The sequence below is a fragment of the Nematolebias whitei genome, chromosome 18, assembly GCF_014905685.2.
Source record: "Nematolebias whitei isolate Nwh7 chromosome 18, NemWhi1, whole genome shotgun sequence".
Taxonomy (NCBI): domain Eukaryota; kingdom Metazoa; phylum Chordata; class Actinopteri; order Cyprinodontiformes; family Rivulidae; genus Nematolebias; species Nematolebias whitei.
In genome coordinates, this window is record NC_056515.1 from 33,602,228 (window position 1) to 33,615,176 (window position 12,949).

General features: G+C 42.3%; 2 protein-coding genes across 2 annotated transcripts; one reads left to right on the plus strand and one right to left on the minus strand.

Annotated features, from left to right (window-relative positions):
* On the minus strand, nt 1-1,958 carry LOC119424564 (nodal homolog 2-A-like). The gene is made up of 3 exons (XM_037692052.1): nt 1,697-1,958; nt 889-1,547; nt 1-153 (listed from the first exon to the last, which is right to left on the minus strand). Exons 1-3 carry the CDS (start codon nt 1,956-1,958, stop codon nt 1-3), a joined length of 1,074 nt encoding a protein of 357 aa, XP_037547980.1.
* Nucleotides 1,959-10,357: 8,399 nt separating this feature from the next.
* LOC119424565 (LDL receptor repeat-containing protein egg-1-like) lies at nt 10,358-11,745 on the plus strand. The gene is made up of 5 exons (XM_037692053.1): nt 10,358-10,533; nt 10,614-10,805; nt 10,885-11,139; nt 11,452-11,610; nt 11,726-11,745. Exons 1-5 carry the CDS (start codon nt 10,440-10,442, stop codon nt 11,743-11,745), a joined length of 720 nt encoding a protein of 239 aa, XP_037547981.1. The 5' UTR covers nt 10,358-10,439.
* The last annotated feature ends 1,204 nt before the right edge of the window (nt 11,746-12,949 follow it).

Consider the following 12,949-nt stretch of genomic DNA (forward strand, 5'->3'; position numbering starts at 1 on the left):
TCAGTGGCAGCCACACTCCTCTACCACCATGTCCTCATGGTGCCTCTCCACCACCTTCCCCTTCTCAAAGTACAACATGGGAAGCGGTGCCAGGCGTGTGGGCGCACAGGATGGACACGGCACCTTGTCCAGGTGGTGAAACGTCAGCAGACTCTGAAATGAGAAAAACGTCACAGTGGTTGGAGGACAGTCCTTAACGTAGATTATTGGTTATAAATGACCGATAAAAGTTTGAACACCAAAAGTTCAGGCGCAATAATCCAGGTATAAAATCCAACAATGTTCAGTCAGGTCATCTGGACTTTTTTTTTTTGTGCTGAGATGTTTCGCTCTCCATCTGAAGGGCTTCAGGCTAAGATGGCCCCAGAGGCCATCGCAGCACCAACATAACTGCTTTGTTCCACTTTGGAGTAGGCGGAGAATTTGTTTGGTGTTTCCTCAGACTGATGAAGTCCTTGGGATGGAGGAAGAAAAAAGAAACCATCCAGATGACCTGACTGAACATTGTTCGATAGACTTTAAATTTAACCACGTTTTATCTTCTACCTTGATGATATACGTTTCCAAAAACGGGACTCCCGTAACTTTTTTCTTTTGGTTAATCTATTGTTCGGGGAATCCCTTTCCCACACAAAAAGATTTGGCAATTGTACACTGGAGGCCCGTCCAGATGCAACCTGGGCTCAGATTTGCAGCCTCAGGATCACAGGACTGTGGCGCTCACCTCTGAGCTACGGAACCACCATAAAAGACAATGCATACAGATTAAAAAGTAGTGGGCCCAAAATGAGCCCTTGATGAACACCCACGTGTCAGAGGAGCTGCAGTACAGAAGCATTAACACAAAACTACAATGTACAGGTTTAAAATAGGATGTGTCAATCTCACCTGCAGGTAGGCATGGTTGGTGGGGCTGAACGTCTCATCCACCGGTGTGGAACAGCTTCCCTCACAGCGATACGCGTTGAACCGTTTGGGATAGACGATCCAGTCGCTCCAGTTGAGCTTCTTAAAGTCCACCCACATGTCCACCCTCCCGCAGAGACGGCCTTGTTTCTCTTGGTGTCTCTTCTCTCTGCTTCTCCCCATCCTGGAGGTGGGCTTCACCTGCGCCCGGCCCACGTACTTGGAGTGCTGTGCTGTGCGAATCAACGTTGCTTTTTTATGTCTGGGGCTCTGCTTCAAGAAGACCACCATCATTACCCTGTCATGGGTGGGCTGCTGGATCCTGCCTTGTGTCTCCTTCACTCTAGCCTCATCTGTCCGCTTTCTTGATCCCTGCTGCAACCAGCGGAGGAGCATCTTCGTCACGTCGAACACCTTCCAGGAAGAGGATGTGACCACTGAGCTGGTGTGGGCTCTGAGGCGCCCCAGGAGCAGCCTGTTCTCAGCGTAATGGTCCTGGTTGGAGTGATAGATGTCCAAACTGGAGGACGTGGTGAAGGCAGGCAGGCGGATCCGGAGCTCAGCACGTTGGATGTTATCACTAGCAGATATGGAGGAGAGGTCAAAGGTGACGGACCACGTCTGGTCTATCTGCTCAAAGCCTGAAAGAAACACGAAATAAAACTTTTGGAATCTTTTTTTTTTTTTTCTTTTAAATTCAATCTTGGACTTTAACAGAACCAACATAATGTTATAATCACATGATGTTTAAATTCAGAATGATCACCTGGATTGAAGACATTTAGCTCACCTTTAGCAACAAGGTTGATGACGGAGTCTGAGTGGTGGAGACCTCGGATGCGCTCCCCCCTGGCTGGCTGGGTTCTGGTCCGGTCCACGATCCGCATGGTCCGGTAGAGCAGCATCATGTAGAGGGGCAGCCTGACCTGCTGCCGCCTCAAGGTGCGCCTGAAGCCGCCGGAGCGTCCGGACATCCCGCCCTGATCCGCGGAGAGACCCAGAACCGAACCCAGCAGCAGAACAAACACAAACTCCAGCTCCGGAACCTTCATGGTGCAGATCACTTCCACACAGAAAGCGCTGATGCTCGGGGTTATCACGCGCCTCACGTCCTGCGCACGGGGTGCGTTCAAGGACCTATAAAAGTGATGAAGTGAACCGAAACCGAGCGGTCTTTGAAGTGACATGAGTGTGAAACGTGGACAAGGCTCTGATTGCTCTTCTGCATGTTACAGAAACTTTTGATAAGAATTAGTCCGAGATTAAACGAGCTGCGCTGCGCGTGATTAATGGGACCAGCCCAATCGGAAAATTAATCATTACATAAACCATCTCTTTTTCTTCTTTGAATATTTAAGACAAAAACCGGAGAGGTCAGAATTATAAAACTTCCAACCTCCACAATCTTAATCAAATTCCCATAGATTGATAGATAAACATAAATGTTTCTTTTTAAAAATAAGTATTTGCACAACACAATAAAATGCAGAATAAAACAATACAGGTAAAACCCAGGAGTTTGTAAAAACATAAAAATTTTGTAAATCCACAATGACTATAAACTAAAGACAAAACAAATGCACCTGTAAAAAACTTGTGAACAATAATAATTGCTCCTCTGAAGGTTGCTGACGGGCTCCATCTTAATGGCAACAAATTGCTCGTTGACGCTAATTTTTGAGACACGTGACTTCTTTGAGGTTTTTATTCATTTCACTGAAATAAAAAATGGATAAAGTGTTCTCATTAAAGAAAACCTGTTGTTTGATTTCTTTTTATTGTGCCAAATATTAGTTAAAGATGAACGAGAGAGTATCAATCTATTGATGTTTTAACTTAATATATATAGCCCATCAAATTAGATTAAAATATATTCTGAAAATATAAATTATTCAGCCAGAAAATGTGTTTAAAATGTGATAAAATGCTCCCTAATGGCATTCATCCTGTTTTCTACATTTAATATTAATGAACTTTTCCTTGAAGTTGATGTTTTCCGTGTTTTTTGCCCTGAACCGGAAGTCGGTCCTAATTGCAGGCGCACGTGCAGCAGCTGATTAAAGCGCTTCCTCTCAGCTGCAGCAGCTTGTTGCGATGAGTCGCGCGCGGGCCAGCATGGACCTGCGCTCGTTCATTTGTCTCAGTTTGCTGCTGAATCTAAGAATTTCCACAGGTGAGTTAATTTTTTATATGTTTTAACGTCCACTTTTCGTCACATCTGGTGAGTTTTGAGATGTTTTCCACCAGAGCTGATGTTTGTTTTTTTGTTTTTGTTTTGTTTTGTTGGGAAATCCCCTGGATATTTGCACAGACTCTGGTCCAATCACACTTAAATATCATGTACTTTAATTAAATTAAGCCTAAAATGTTAATTTAGCTGTTTGGAGCAGAAAACACTGTCAGTTTGACTGTAAATCTGAAGCCACTTAACCAATTACATAATTGATCAATAAATACTTTAATTAGCCTTGTATCTAATTAATGGTATAGTATTGGTGCTTCTGACTGCCAATAATTAGCATTTTTGTGTGGGCAAAGTAACATTAGTGAATGGATATACAGTAATTCTATCAATTTATGGCTAAAACTTGGTGTGGTAGTAGCTGAGAGTCATCCTCCATGTACACCCTAAGTGCTCCACATTGCATACCATCTTTGCTTGGTAATAAACTTATCAGGTTATCGTGGGAATCATTGAATGGATTTTAGCTCGAGCTCAGTAACGCTCCACTTCAGCTGAATTTGACAGATGTTAAGTTTGAACTCGAAGGTGACGTTCATCCTCATCTCACACCAACATTAAAGCATCTCGCTATATTTTGTGATACATGTAAATGTGCAACATCTGTTCTGATGTAAAATAACCTTAATCCAAAACTCATGGGCAGTATTAAAAAATCTTTTGACTCGAAACATAATGGTTTTGTCTAAATAAATTGGATCTTGTAAGCCGCAGCTTATTTTATCTAAAAATTAAACATTTAGATTTAACTTGGAAGGTATTTTTGAACTGCATCCAGTTGATTACAAATATTACATTACAAATGTTAAATTTTAATGACGAGTTGCTTTTGGTCCACAATATGATTTAATCCATGAGTTGTGTGTAATCCATTTCATGTTGCGCTTTGTGTATTTCTGTAGGCCACATGTTGGGATGTCCTGAGGGCCAGTGGCAGTGTGACGATGGACGCTGCGTTCTGGACACGTGGCGATGTGATGGAGAGGGAGACTGTCTGGACGGATCTGATGAAATGGATTGTGACGGTTTGTGGCTCTCACCGTTGCAGAAGTAAAAATGAAACCGTAAATGTTTACTGGGCGTTGACGTAGCATTTTGTTTCCTTCAGCCTTCCAAAGTTCTGGCTGTCCTCCTGGTCAGTTCGCTTGTTTGGACTCCGTCGGTTGCGTTGACACGTCGGCTCGTTGCGATGGGAAATTTCAGTGTCCCACTGGTTCTGATGAAGAGAACTGTCCCACCGTTGAGGGTTGTCTGGATTCTGAATGGATGTGTCTAAACGGCATTTGTGTATCTAAAGAGGTGCGCTGCAACAAACGCGATGACTGCGGGGACAACTCTGACGAAGGGGACTGCGGTGAGGAAGACTATGGGTTTAGTTCTGATACTTGTGCGCAGTTCCAAAGTGAATAAATCTCCAACCTGAACGGTTTTATAGAGGGTTATTCTTTTTTCTGCAGCCATGTGTGATGCAGGTGGTGTCCGGTGTCCTGACGGGACGTGTCTATCGCCTGCAGCGAGGTGTGACGGGGAGATTCACTGTTCTGATGGCAGTGATGAGCCACTAACCTGCGGTAAGACTTCCCTGACTGATCGCTTTCAAAATGACACGAATGTCTTCAGTGTAAAAAACTGACATCCGGTATATTACCCCCCCTTGCAGGTCGTATCTGCTCCAGGAACAACGGTGGCTGTGGCCATGTGTGCACTGATGAACCCTGGGGGACTCTCTGTGCATGTCCCGTTGGATACAAGCTCTCTCCTAACGGCGTGGTCTGTGAAGGTGAGCGAGCTGACGGTTCATCTCCTCCAAGGACATTAAAGGTTTTGCAGGACATCTGTACTCTGAATGCCTCGGAGTCTAAATGTGTTTGTTCCTAGACTTGGATGAATGCGCTTCACCTTTCCCTCCATGTTCGCAACACTGCACCAACACCATCGGCGCGTACTATTGCCACTGCAAGGAGGATTTCAAACTGAAAGAAAAGTCCAAATGTCAGGCTTCAGGTGAGGTTTTTCAAAGTTATGTGAACTATTGATGCACGATATTATCGGCGTGGTATCGATATTGGCGATAAAGTTAAATATTGGACATCGGCAGTTATATCAAAGTAACTCGCAAATATAAAGGTGCTGTTTTTATATATAGATTCCATCTATTAGTGCTGTTTTCGGATGACTGTTTGAGTGTCATTGTGTTAGAGTAAATGTAATGAATAAATTTAACATTAAACCCAAGTTGAAGTGTTGCATCATTTTCAGCCCCCTTTCTTGGCATCTGTATTTAATATCAGGACAAACTGATAAAGACCATTCAGAATAATGTGTTAATTCCACAGAGAAAGCTTTTTAGTCTCTGTAATATTGGTATCGGTTATCGGCCAAAAAACAATATCGTGCATCCCTAATCTGAACCGATGGTACATTAAATTCACTTTTTAAATCAAAGTAGTTTAAATATATTTTTACACCCACAAGTCTTGTTGGATGGGTGGCGTACTTTAAAGGGGCACTTTTTAAATGAGTTGACATGTTTGAAGGGAGAATTTGATGTTTAGTTTCTTGCTTTTGTCTTCACCTCATTCATGTCAAAGAGTAAAGGGTAACACATCGCTATACTGAAAATTGTGCCTTTTTACAAAATCTAGTCTTTTTTTATTTGTACACCTGGAGGAATGTAATTCAGCGCAAAACATATTTAACCTCGTGCAAGCATGTCCCGCTAGTCCCCAATGTTTAAACTGTGATGCAATTTGGTATTAAAGGAAAAACCTTTGACCACAAATCAGATTTTTAAGTTTGTTCAAATGTGGGAGTGACTTTTTATAACTTCTCAGACCCTTCGTGCACTTGATGGCAAAATTTCAAAATAAAATCCATTTAAAATTGGAAAAAAATATTTGAATCTTCCAGGAAATGCAACCCGGTTGCTGATGGTGCAGAGGAACGTAATGGGACTGCTGAATGTCAAATCTCAGCAGTTTGATATTGCAACGACTTCAGTGTTCGATCCGGTGGCCTTCACCTTTGACATTACCAGAGGATGGTTCTGCTGGGCTGACAAGCGGGGCAACATTCACAAAAGTAATGAAAACCACAGCTGGATAATCTTTTCAGGTCAGTTAACTCTTTATTTGCACGTCCATGCTTGAACGTTTAATTTTGAATTGCTGAACCTGTAATTTAATTCCAGTTTTAAAAATTAAGTTAATTATTGTAACATTGTTGGGTTTTTTTATCAGGGGAACCTGGAATCAAAGGTCTAGCTTGTGATTGGCTAAATGGAATCCTGTTCTGGACCAATCAGAAGACTGAATCGATCTACATGCAGTCAGCTGATGGAACAGAGTACACAACTCTGCTAAATAAAAATGTCCGACCTTCAGAACTGGTGCTTCTGCCTGTTGAGAGGTTCGTTCAACCTTTTTGTGAAATTTAATTTTAAAATTTAGCTGTTACAATAAAGTTAAATTTCACAGTGACAGACAGGATCAGTGTTTATTTTTATTTTTATTTCTGCCTTCTAGCTTGATGATCTGGATGAACGAAGGTCCGGGGGATAGAGTGACGTTGGAAAAGTCGTGGATGGACGGATCTGACAGAAGTACTCTGACGGTCCTCACTGCCCAGTTGGCCCGCGGCCTCACGGCTGATGTAACGGCCAGGAGGCTGTACTGGATCAGCAATGCCAAGGTGGTGAGTTCAGAGTTCATCAAGCTTTTGCAAAAGTCCAGAATACAAATACTAATAAATGAGCTGCGTACTTGGTAGTAAATCAAGGCAGCTGTGGCTTTCGTTGAGCTCCTGCAACTGAAAATGGATAATTAGACCCTTGACCTGCCCCGTGTGTCTGGTCTAGTCACCTCCAAGTAGGAACACAATCTTTTTATCTTGATATTAAATCTTAAGTGTTTGCGTTTAGCTATAGCTTTATCCTGGGTCTGGTTAATAAATCCATTAATTAACTTTTAATTTCTACCAATTTCTTCCAAGATTCCTCTTAAATTGTTTTTGTCTTATACAGTTTAAGTCATCAAAGTCAAAATTGCTTCCAATATGTCTGCAATCGTTATCGTCATGTTCTCATACAATGAGAAAATTTGTCCTCGGACACACGAGATGTTAAGCTCAAAATCGTTGTTGCATGTTTGCATTGTGCATAATTGAACTTGCATCTTTCTGGTCCCAAGTCAGCTGCATTGCCTCTTCACCACAGCCACTTCATGTTTTATTAAACCGCAGCCACTCCAAATTCATTCTGATCCAGCATTTTCTCATCAAACTCTATTCAATTTGTGTCCAATGCTCTATAATTTGCACAACTCTTTATAGTTTAAGTGTTAAAAAAAAAAAAAAAAAATTCCCCCATTTTTCACAATTACTATAAAGGAGCACCTTAAATTAAACTATTAAATGTATTTCCTGAGATTAATCACAAAATGTTTCTGTTCAACTTGTAAAGCTTCAGATTGTGTTTTTAATCAATTCTGGTTTTCAATGTGTGGAGTCGAGATTTACAGTTTCATTATTCCTTCAGGATTGACAGATTTTTTTTTTTTTATTAATGTCCCTTCACAAGTATAAAATGTTTGTTTTGTAGTTTACTGCAAGCATTTCATCAACATGCACCTTCAGTAGATTTGAGCCCCTCGTTTAATGCCTTAACATGAATTCTTCTTCAGTCTGTAGAAACTGTGAGGGTGGACGGGACGGGCCGTCACTCCTTCACAGGAATCTTCAACCGGAGGCCTGCTCTGAGCCTGGCTGCGTTTGAAAGCATGTTCTACTGGGTCGACGACAAAGGACTGTGGCAGGTTCCACAAAACCAACCGGGTCGAAAGAAATTTCTCAGGAAAATGGATCTGCCGCTGCTGACGGTTTACCATCAACTCCAACAACCGAAAGGTACTTTGTGTGGTCCGTCCCCAACAAACTGAGAAATGTAGAATTTGTCTTTCTGGAATTTGGAGTCTCTGCTGTAGACCCAGAGATAATGAGCATGAAATCAATTCACAAACTGATGGGAGTGCTGTTAAATACTTTGACAATCTGAGGGAATTGATCTAATTTTTGTTCTCATTGTTTTCCAATTGAATCAGGTCCTTCTGTTTGTGCCAATATGCCTTGCCGCCTCTGCCAGCTGACTAAAAGCAGCGATGTTGGATTCACCTGTGCTTGTCCGTATTTCAAAGTGCTTCTACCTGATGGGACATGTGAATGTGAGTTTAATGGACCTTTATTTTGAAAATGCATCTGATAATGTTTACATTACCTTCACTTCCTAGAAAAGAAAACAGGCTCCATTTGATCTAAACTGAATGATCTGACCATGGCTGTGGGAACTAAGGGTGCTGAAGATGCTACAGCACCCCCTTGTGGACATAACAAATTTTATAAATGGTACACATTAAGAGCTTAATCCTGTAGTTTTTTTAATGTCTTCTAAAATGTGGGTCTGCGCTGAGTGTAAGACGGACATTTGGCTGATTCTGCCAAAATCACCATGGAAGCTTGTCACAAAAACCTTCATTAGACTGGTTGTAGTCCGTAGGTAAATATGGCAGAATTGGACACTTAAGTTGCATTTAAGCTGAAATCTGCTGCTAAACAAAAGAAAAAAGGAAAAATGTAAGAAAAGTTATGAATATTGAATCGAGCAGGCCGGTGGAGCATCGCAACAGCTCTTGGACATTTCTGTTGACAGATTTTTAGTCACTTTAACCGTTTCAAAGGTGAACGGACGTGTGATGTTTGGTATCCAGTTTAAAATGTTCAATTTGAGGACAACAATATAAAACTGTACATTTTTCCTTTTTTTTTTTTTTTTTTTTTTTTTTTTTTTGAATAAATTACATTGTGCATTTTAGGGATTGATTACAGTTTTTCTTTGTTTTGGAATAAAACTTCAAACATTTTACCGTTTCTAGATCCACGGTTTTTATATGCAACCATAACAAAGATCAACCTGCTGGAGTTTCGAGGCAGAGAGTCGACTGAAATGCAGATTTTTGCCACAGAAGAGGGAATTCTGTCCTTCGATCTGGACTGGTACAGAGACTGGCTGTACTGGGCTAATCGAACGGGCCACCTCCAGCGCACCAGTACGACTCAAAACAAGGTTGAGCTCATTCCAACACCTTTGCCAGGTAGCACTTCATTTTGAGTTCTGGGGGAAAAAAATTGCTTTAAGACATTTTCTATTTAAAGTGGTGGTTGATCCTGTTTTTTGCTTTCAGTTTGTCTAATAAACGTGGACCAGAGGACTTCAAACCTTTACTGGGTCTCTTGTGACAAAAAGATCATTGGCACCACCGTGACTGGCAGAAAGTACCCGCAGCAGCTGTACCGCACCACGAAGGAGATCCACAGCTTCTACCTGGACTGGCTGAGGGGCGGGATGTTCTGGCTGGAGGAGGAGCGAATCTTCAGCATGAACATGATGGAGGGCAAAGCTAAGGAGCTGCTGCAGATGGCAGGTGTCAGTGGGAATGTTGCCTTTGACCTCAGGGCCAGCAGTCTCCTCTGGAACTCTAAAAGAGCAGGTTGGTAATTTTTTATGACTCATAGTTTGCTTCAGTTTAAATCGATGTCTTCACATCAATCGTTACCGTTTTCCAGGCTTGACTACACTGAGTTTGCTGAAGGAGAGGAGCCACCAAGCTGGGAGAAGGTGGAATATTTCCGGCTCGGTCGTAGCCGCCTTCGAGCCCTTCCTGTTGTCCATTTCCGACGATGTAATGACTCTGTGGGATCGGCGCGATGGGAGCAAAATTCAATCAGTGACTGTAAAAGGTCGCGTGCTGGGTGTGATCCCCGTTCTCGGGGACGTTCAAATCGGTCAGTTTTTTTTGTTTTTTTTTATTTGCAGCAGTAGCGCTCTTTGTTGGATAAAGCAGTACATTAGAATTTCATTATTAAATCCATTTAGAACCTGATGCTCCAGACTGCAATGCTCCGTCCATGCTGTGCCGGCAATCCTCGATCTGCATCCCTCAAGTCCAGGTCTGTGACGGGAAGAGACACTGCCCAGAAGGAGACGATGAAGAGTTTTGTGTCGCCACATGTTCATCTAAAGGTAAAATTATAATTAACAACCCAATCTAATGTGCGATTTCACCACTGACAAATGTTTCTTTCAACAGAATTTAAGTGCAAGGACAGGAGGAGCTGCATTCCCAGAAGCCTCGTCTGTGATGGCCGCTCTCACTGCCATGACGGTTCTGATGAAGTGGGCTGTCCCACGGCAGCTGCTCCTGTAACTCGGGCGAACGTCCTTAAATGCCGCAGCGGCTCAATGCTGTGTGAAGATGGCACGGAGTGCGTGTTATACAGTCATGTGTGTGACGGCGAGAAAGACTGTAAGGATGGATCTGATGAAGCGGGATGTGGTGAGTTTTTTTTATTCTTTCACCAAATGATTCAGAAGTTGAGACATGTTTAACTTTACAAACTGTTCCTGTTTTTAAAGAAATGACGAGATCTACAAATGATTCTTCTGCCAACAAATCTTCGGTAAAGGCTCAAGCAGCCTGCCACAGCCCCTCTGTCCTCTGCCCTTCTGCACAAATTTGCATTTCTCCAAGCCAGTTTTGTAATGAAATCAAAGACTGTCCTGATGGATTTGATGAAAAGAGCTGTCTGAAAAGTTGTCCCTCAAAAAGTAAGTCTTAAAATCCTTTTCCAGCCTCAATCTGTTTTTCCTTTATTAAACTGACTTTACCCACCATTTTCTCCCCCAGCTGATTTTCACTGCAAAGATCACCGTAACTGTGTCCCAAAGAGTTTAGTTTGCGACGGTGTGTCTCACTGCCACGACGGCTCGGATGAAGTGGATTGTCCGAATGCTCCTCAGAGAAACGTGAAATGTCGATTTGGCTCAAGATTGTGTCGAGACGGGGCGGCGTGTGTCCCGTTGAGTCATGTCTGTGATGGAGAGAGAGACTGTCAGGATGGATCGGATGAAGAAGGATGTGGGAACAACTTCTCACAAAGCGGTAAATGGTTGTTTAATATTGAAAAAAAAATTTTGAAAGCCTTACGCTTCAGTGGGCTGAGATTTACCAGATTTTGATGATGGCTGCACAACATTAAAAAAAAAATGCAATTGCGAATTATAGAATATTGCCATTAATTGCAATAGATTGCAGTCCTTTGCAAAGAGTTGCACTCAATTTAATTGCCAAAACAGTTTTAGCATTTTATAATTTTTTTTTGCTTTGCATTATTTTTGCGCTCGGTGTGAATTTTCAAAACGACTTATTGTGCAGCAGTTTTTGACCATTTTGGGGTATGCATTATATTCCTAGAACCTGCAGCGATGACCACAACCACCCCACCATGCACCAGCCCCTCATTTCTGTGTCCAGGTTCCTCCATTTGCATCGAGTCGACACAGATGTGTGATGGAAGGAAAGACTGTCCTGATGCATCAGATGAGAAATGTGTGAAGAAATGTCTCTCTCAGAGTAAGTGGGTTTTAACGGCGTACATTAAACTATAAATTCATTATCAAAGGTTAAAACTGCATATTAAGATTTGTATATTTGTCTTATAAGATTAAAACCACTCATGCTGGTGCAGCTTCCCCAACAGTGCAGTGAACATGTTGTGGTATTTATGATCTGTAAAAATGTTTCACTGTCTGCAGATGACTTCCGCTGTAAGGACCGTCTGCGCTGCATCCCGAAGAGCCAAGTGTGCGACGGCCGCTCTCACTGCATCGATGGCTCGGATGAGTTGAACTGTCGGAGCGCAGCACCTCCTGAAACTACGTCAGCTCAAGTCCTGAAATGTCGTTTTGGCTCCAAACTTTGTCAAGACGGGACAGCCTGTTTCCCACTGAGCCACCTGTGTGACGGCGAGCGAGACTGTCAGGACGGATCAGATGAGCAAGGATGCGGTGAGTATTTCTTGCTGTAGAACATTAAGTTAATCACATTTTGTTGCACTTGATGTGACCCTTTCTGCTTCATGTTGCGTTTCTAGACGTCCCAGAGAGTAGAACCAGCAGTGTTGTTGAAAATAAAAACGAGTCTCCTGTTCCTACTGAAGAAACGACTCCACCTCCCACCACCCCACCGTGCACCAGCCCCTCAGTTCTGTGTCCTGCTTCCTCCGTTTGCATCAAACCAACCCAGATGTGTGATGGAAGGAGAGACTGTCCTGATGGATTTGATGAGAAATGTGTCAGAAGGTGTCCATCTCGAAGTAAGTGGTCTGTGGGAGGTTATTGTTGCAAGTTATGTTATAATTTATATAAAGGTGCAAATATCCATACTGACATAATGGGCTGTAGTTTTTGAGGCTTTATTTATTTTTTTTATTCTGTTCTAGTAAACTCAATCTTTGAAATATTTTTTTTCCCCCTCTGGATTAGTTCAGTGGGTTAGTTTGTCAACTCGCAACATATATCTGCAATTTTAATTTCTTTAAAAACAAAGACAAACGCACATGATAAACTCTAATCTGACGATCAAATCGAATATTGAATCAAAATGGATCTGGATGCAAAACTGCAACTTCACTAGTCAGTGGAGGCACACTGCTTAAAGCCTAATCAACAAAACAGAAATTTAATGACTGGAAGATTTTATCATTGCATCTTTGAGTGTTTAAAATGTACTTCCTCTTAAAGTAAGGGCTAGCTAATATAGTAAAACCTGTTTAATGTGTAAATCTGATGTTGCTCTTAAAGCCGACTTCCGCTGCAAAGATCGCCGGAGCTGCGTCCCCAGAAACCAAGTTTGCGACGGCCGCTCTCACTGCATCGATGGCTCGGATGAGTTGAACTGTCGGAGCGCAGCA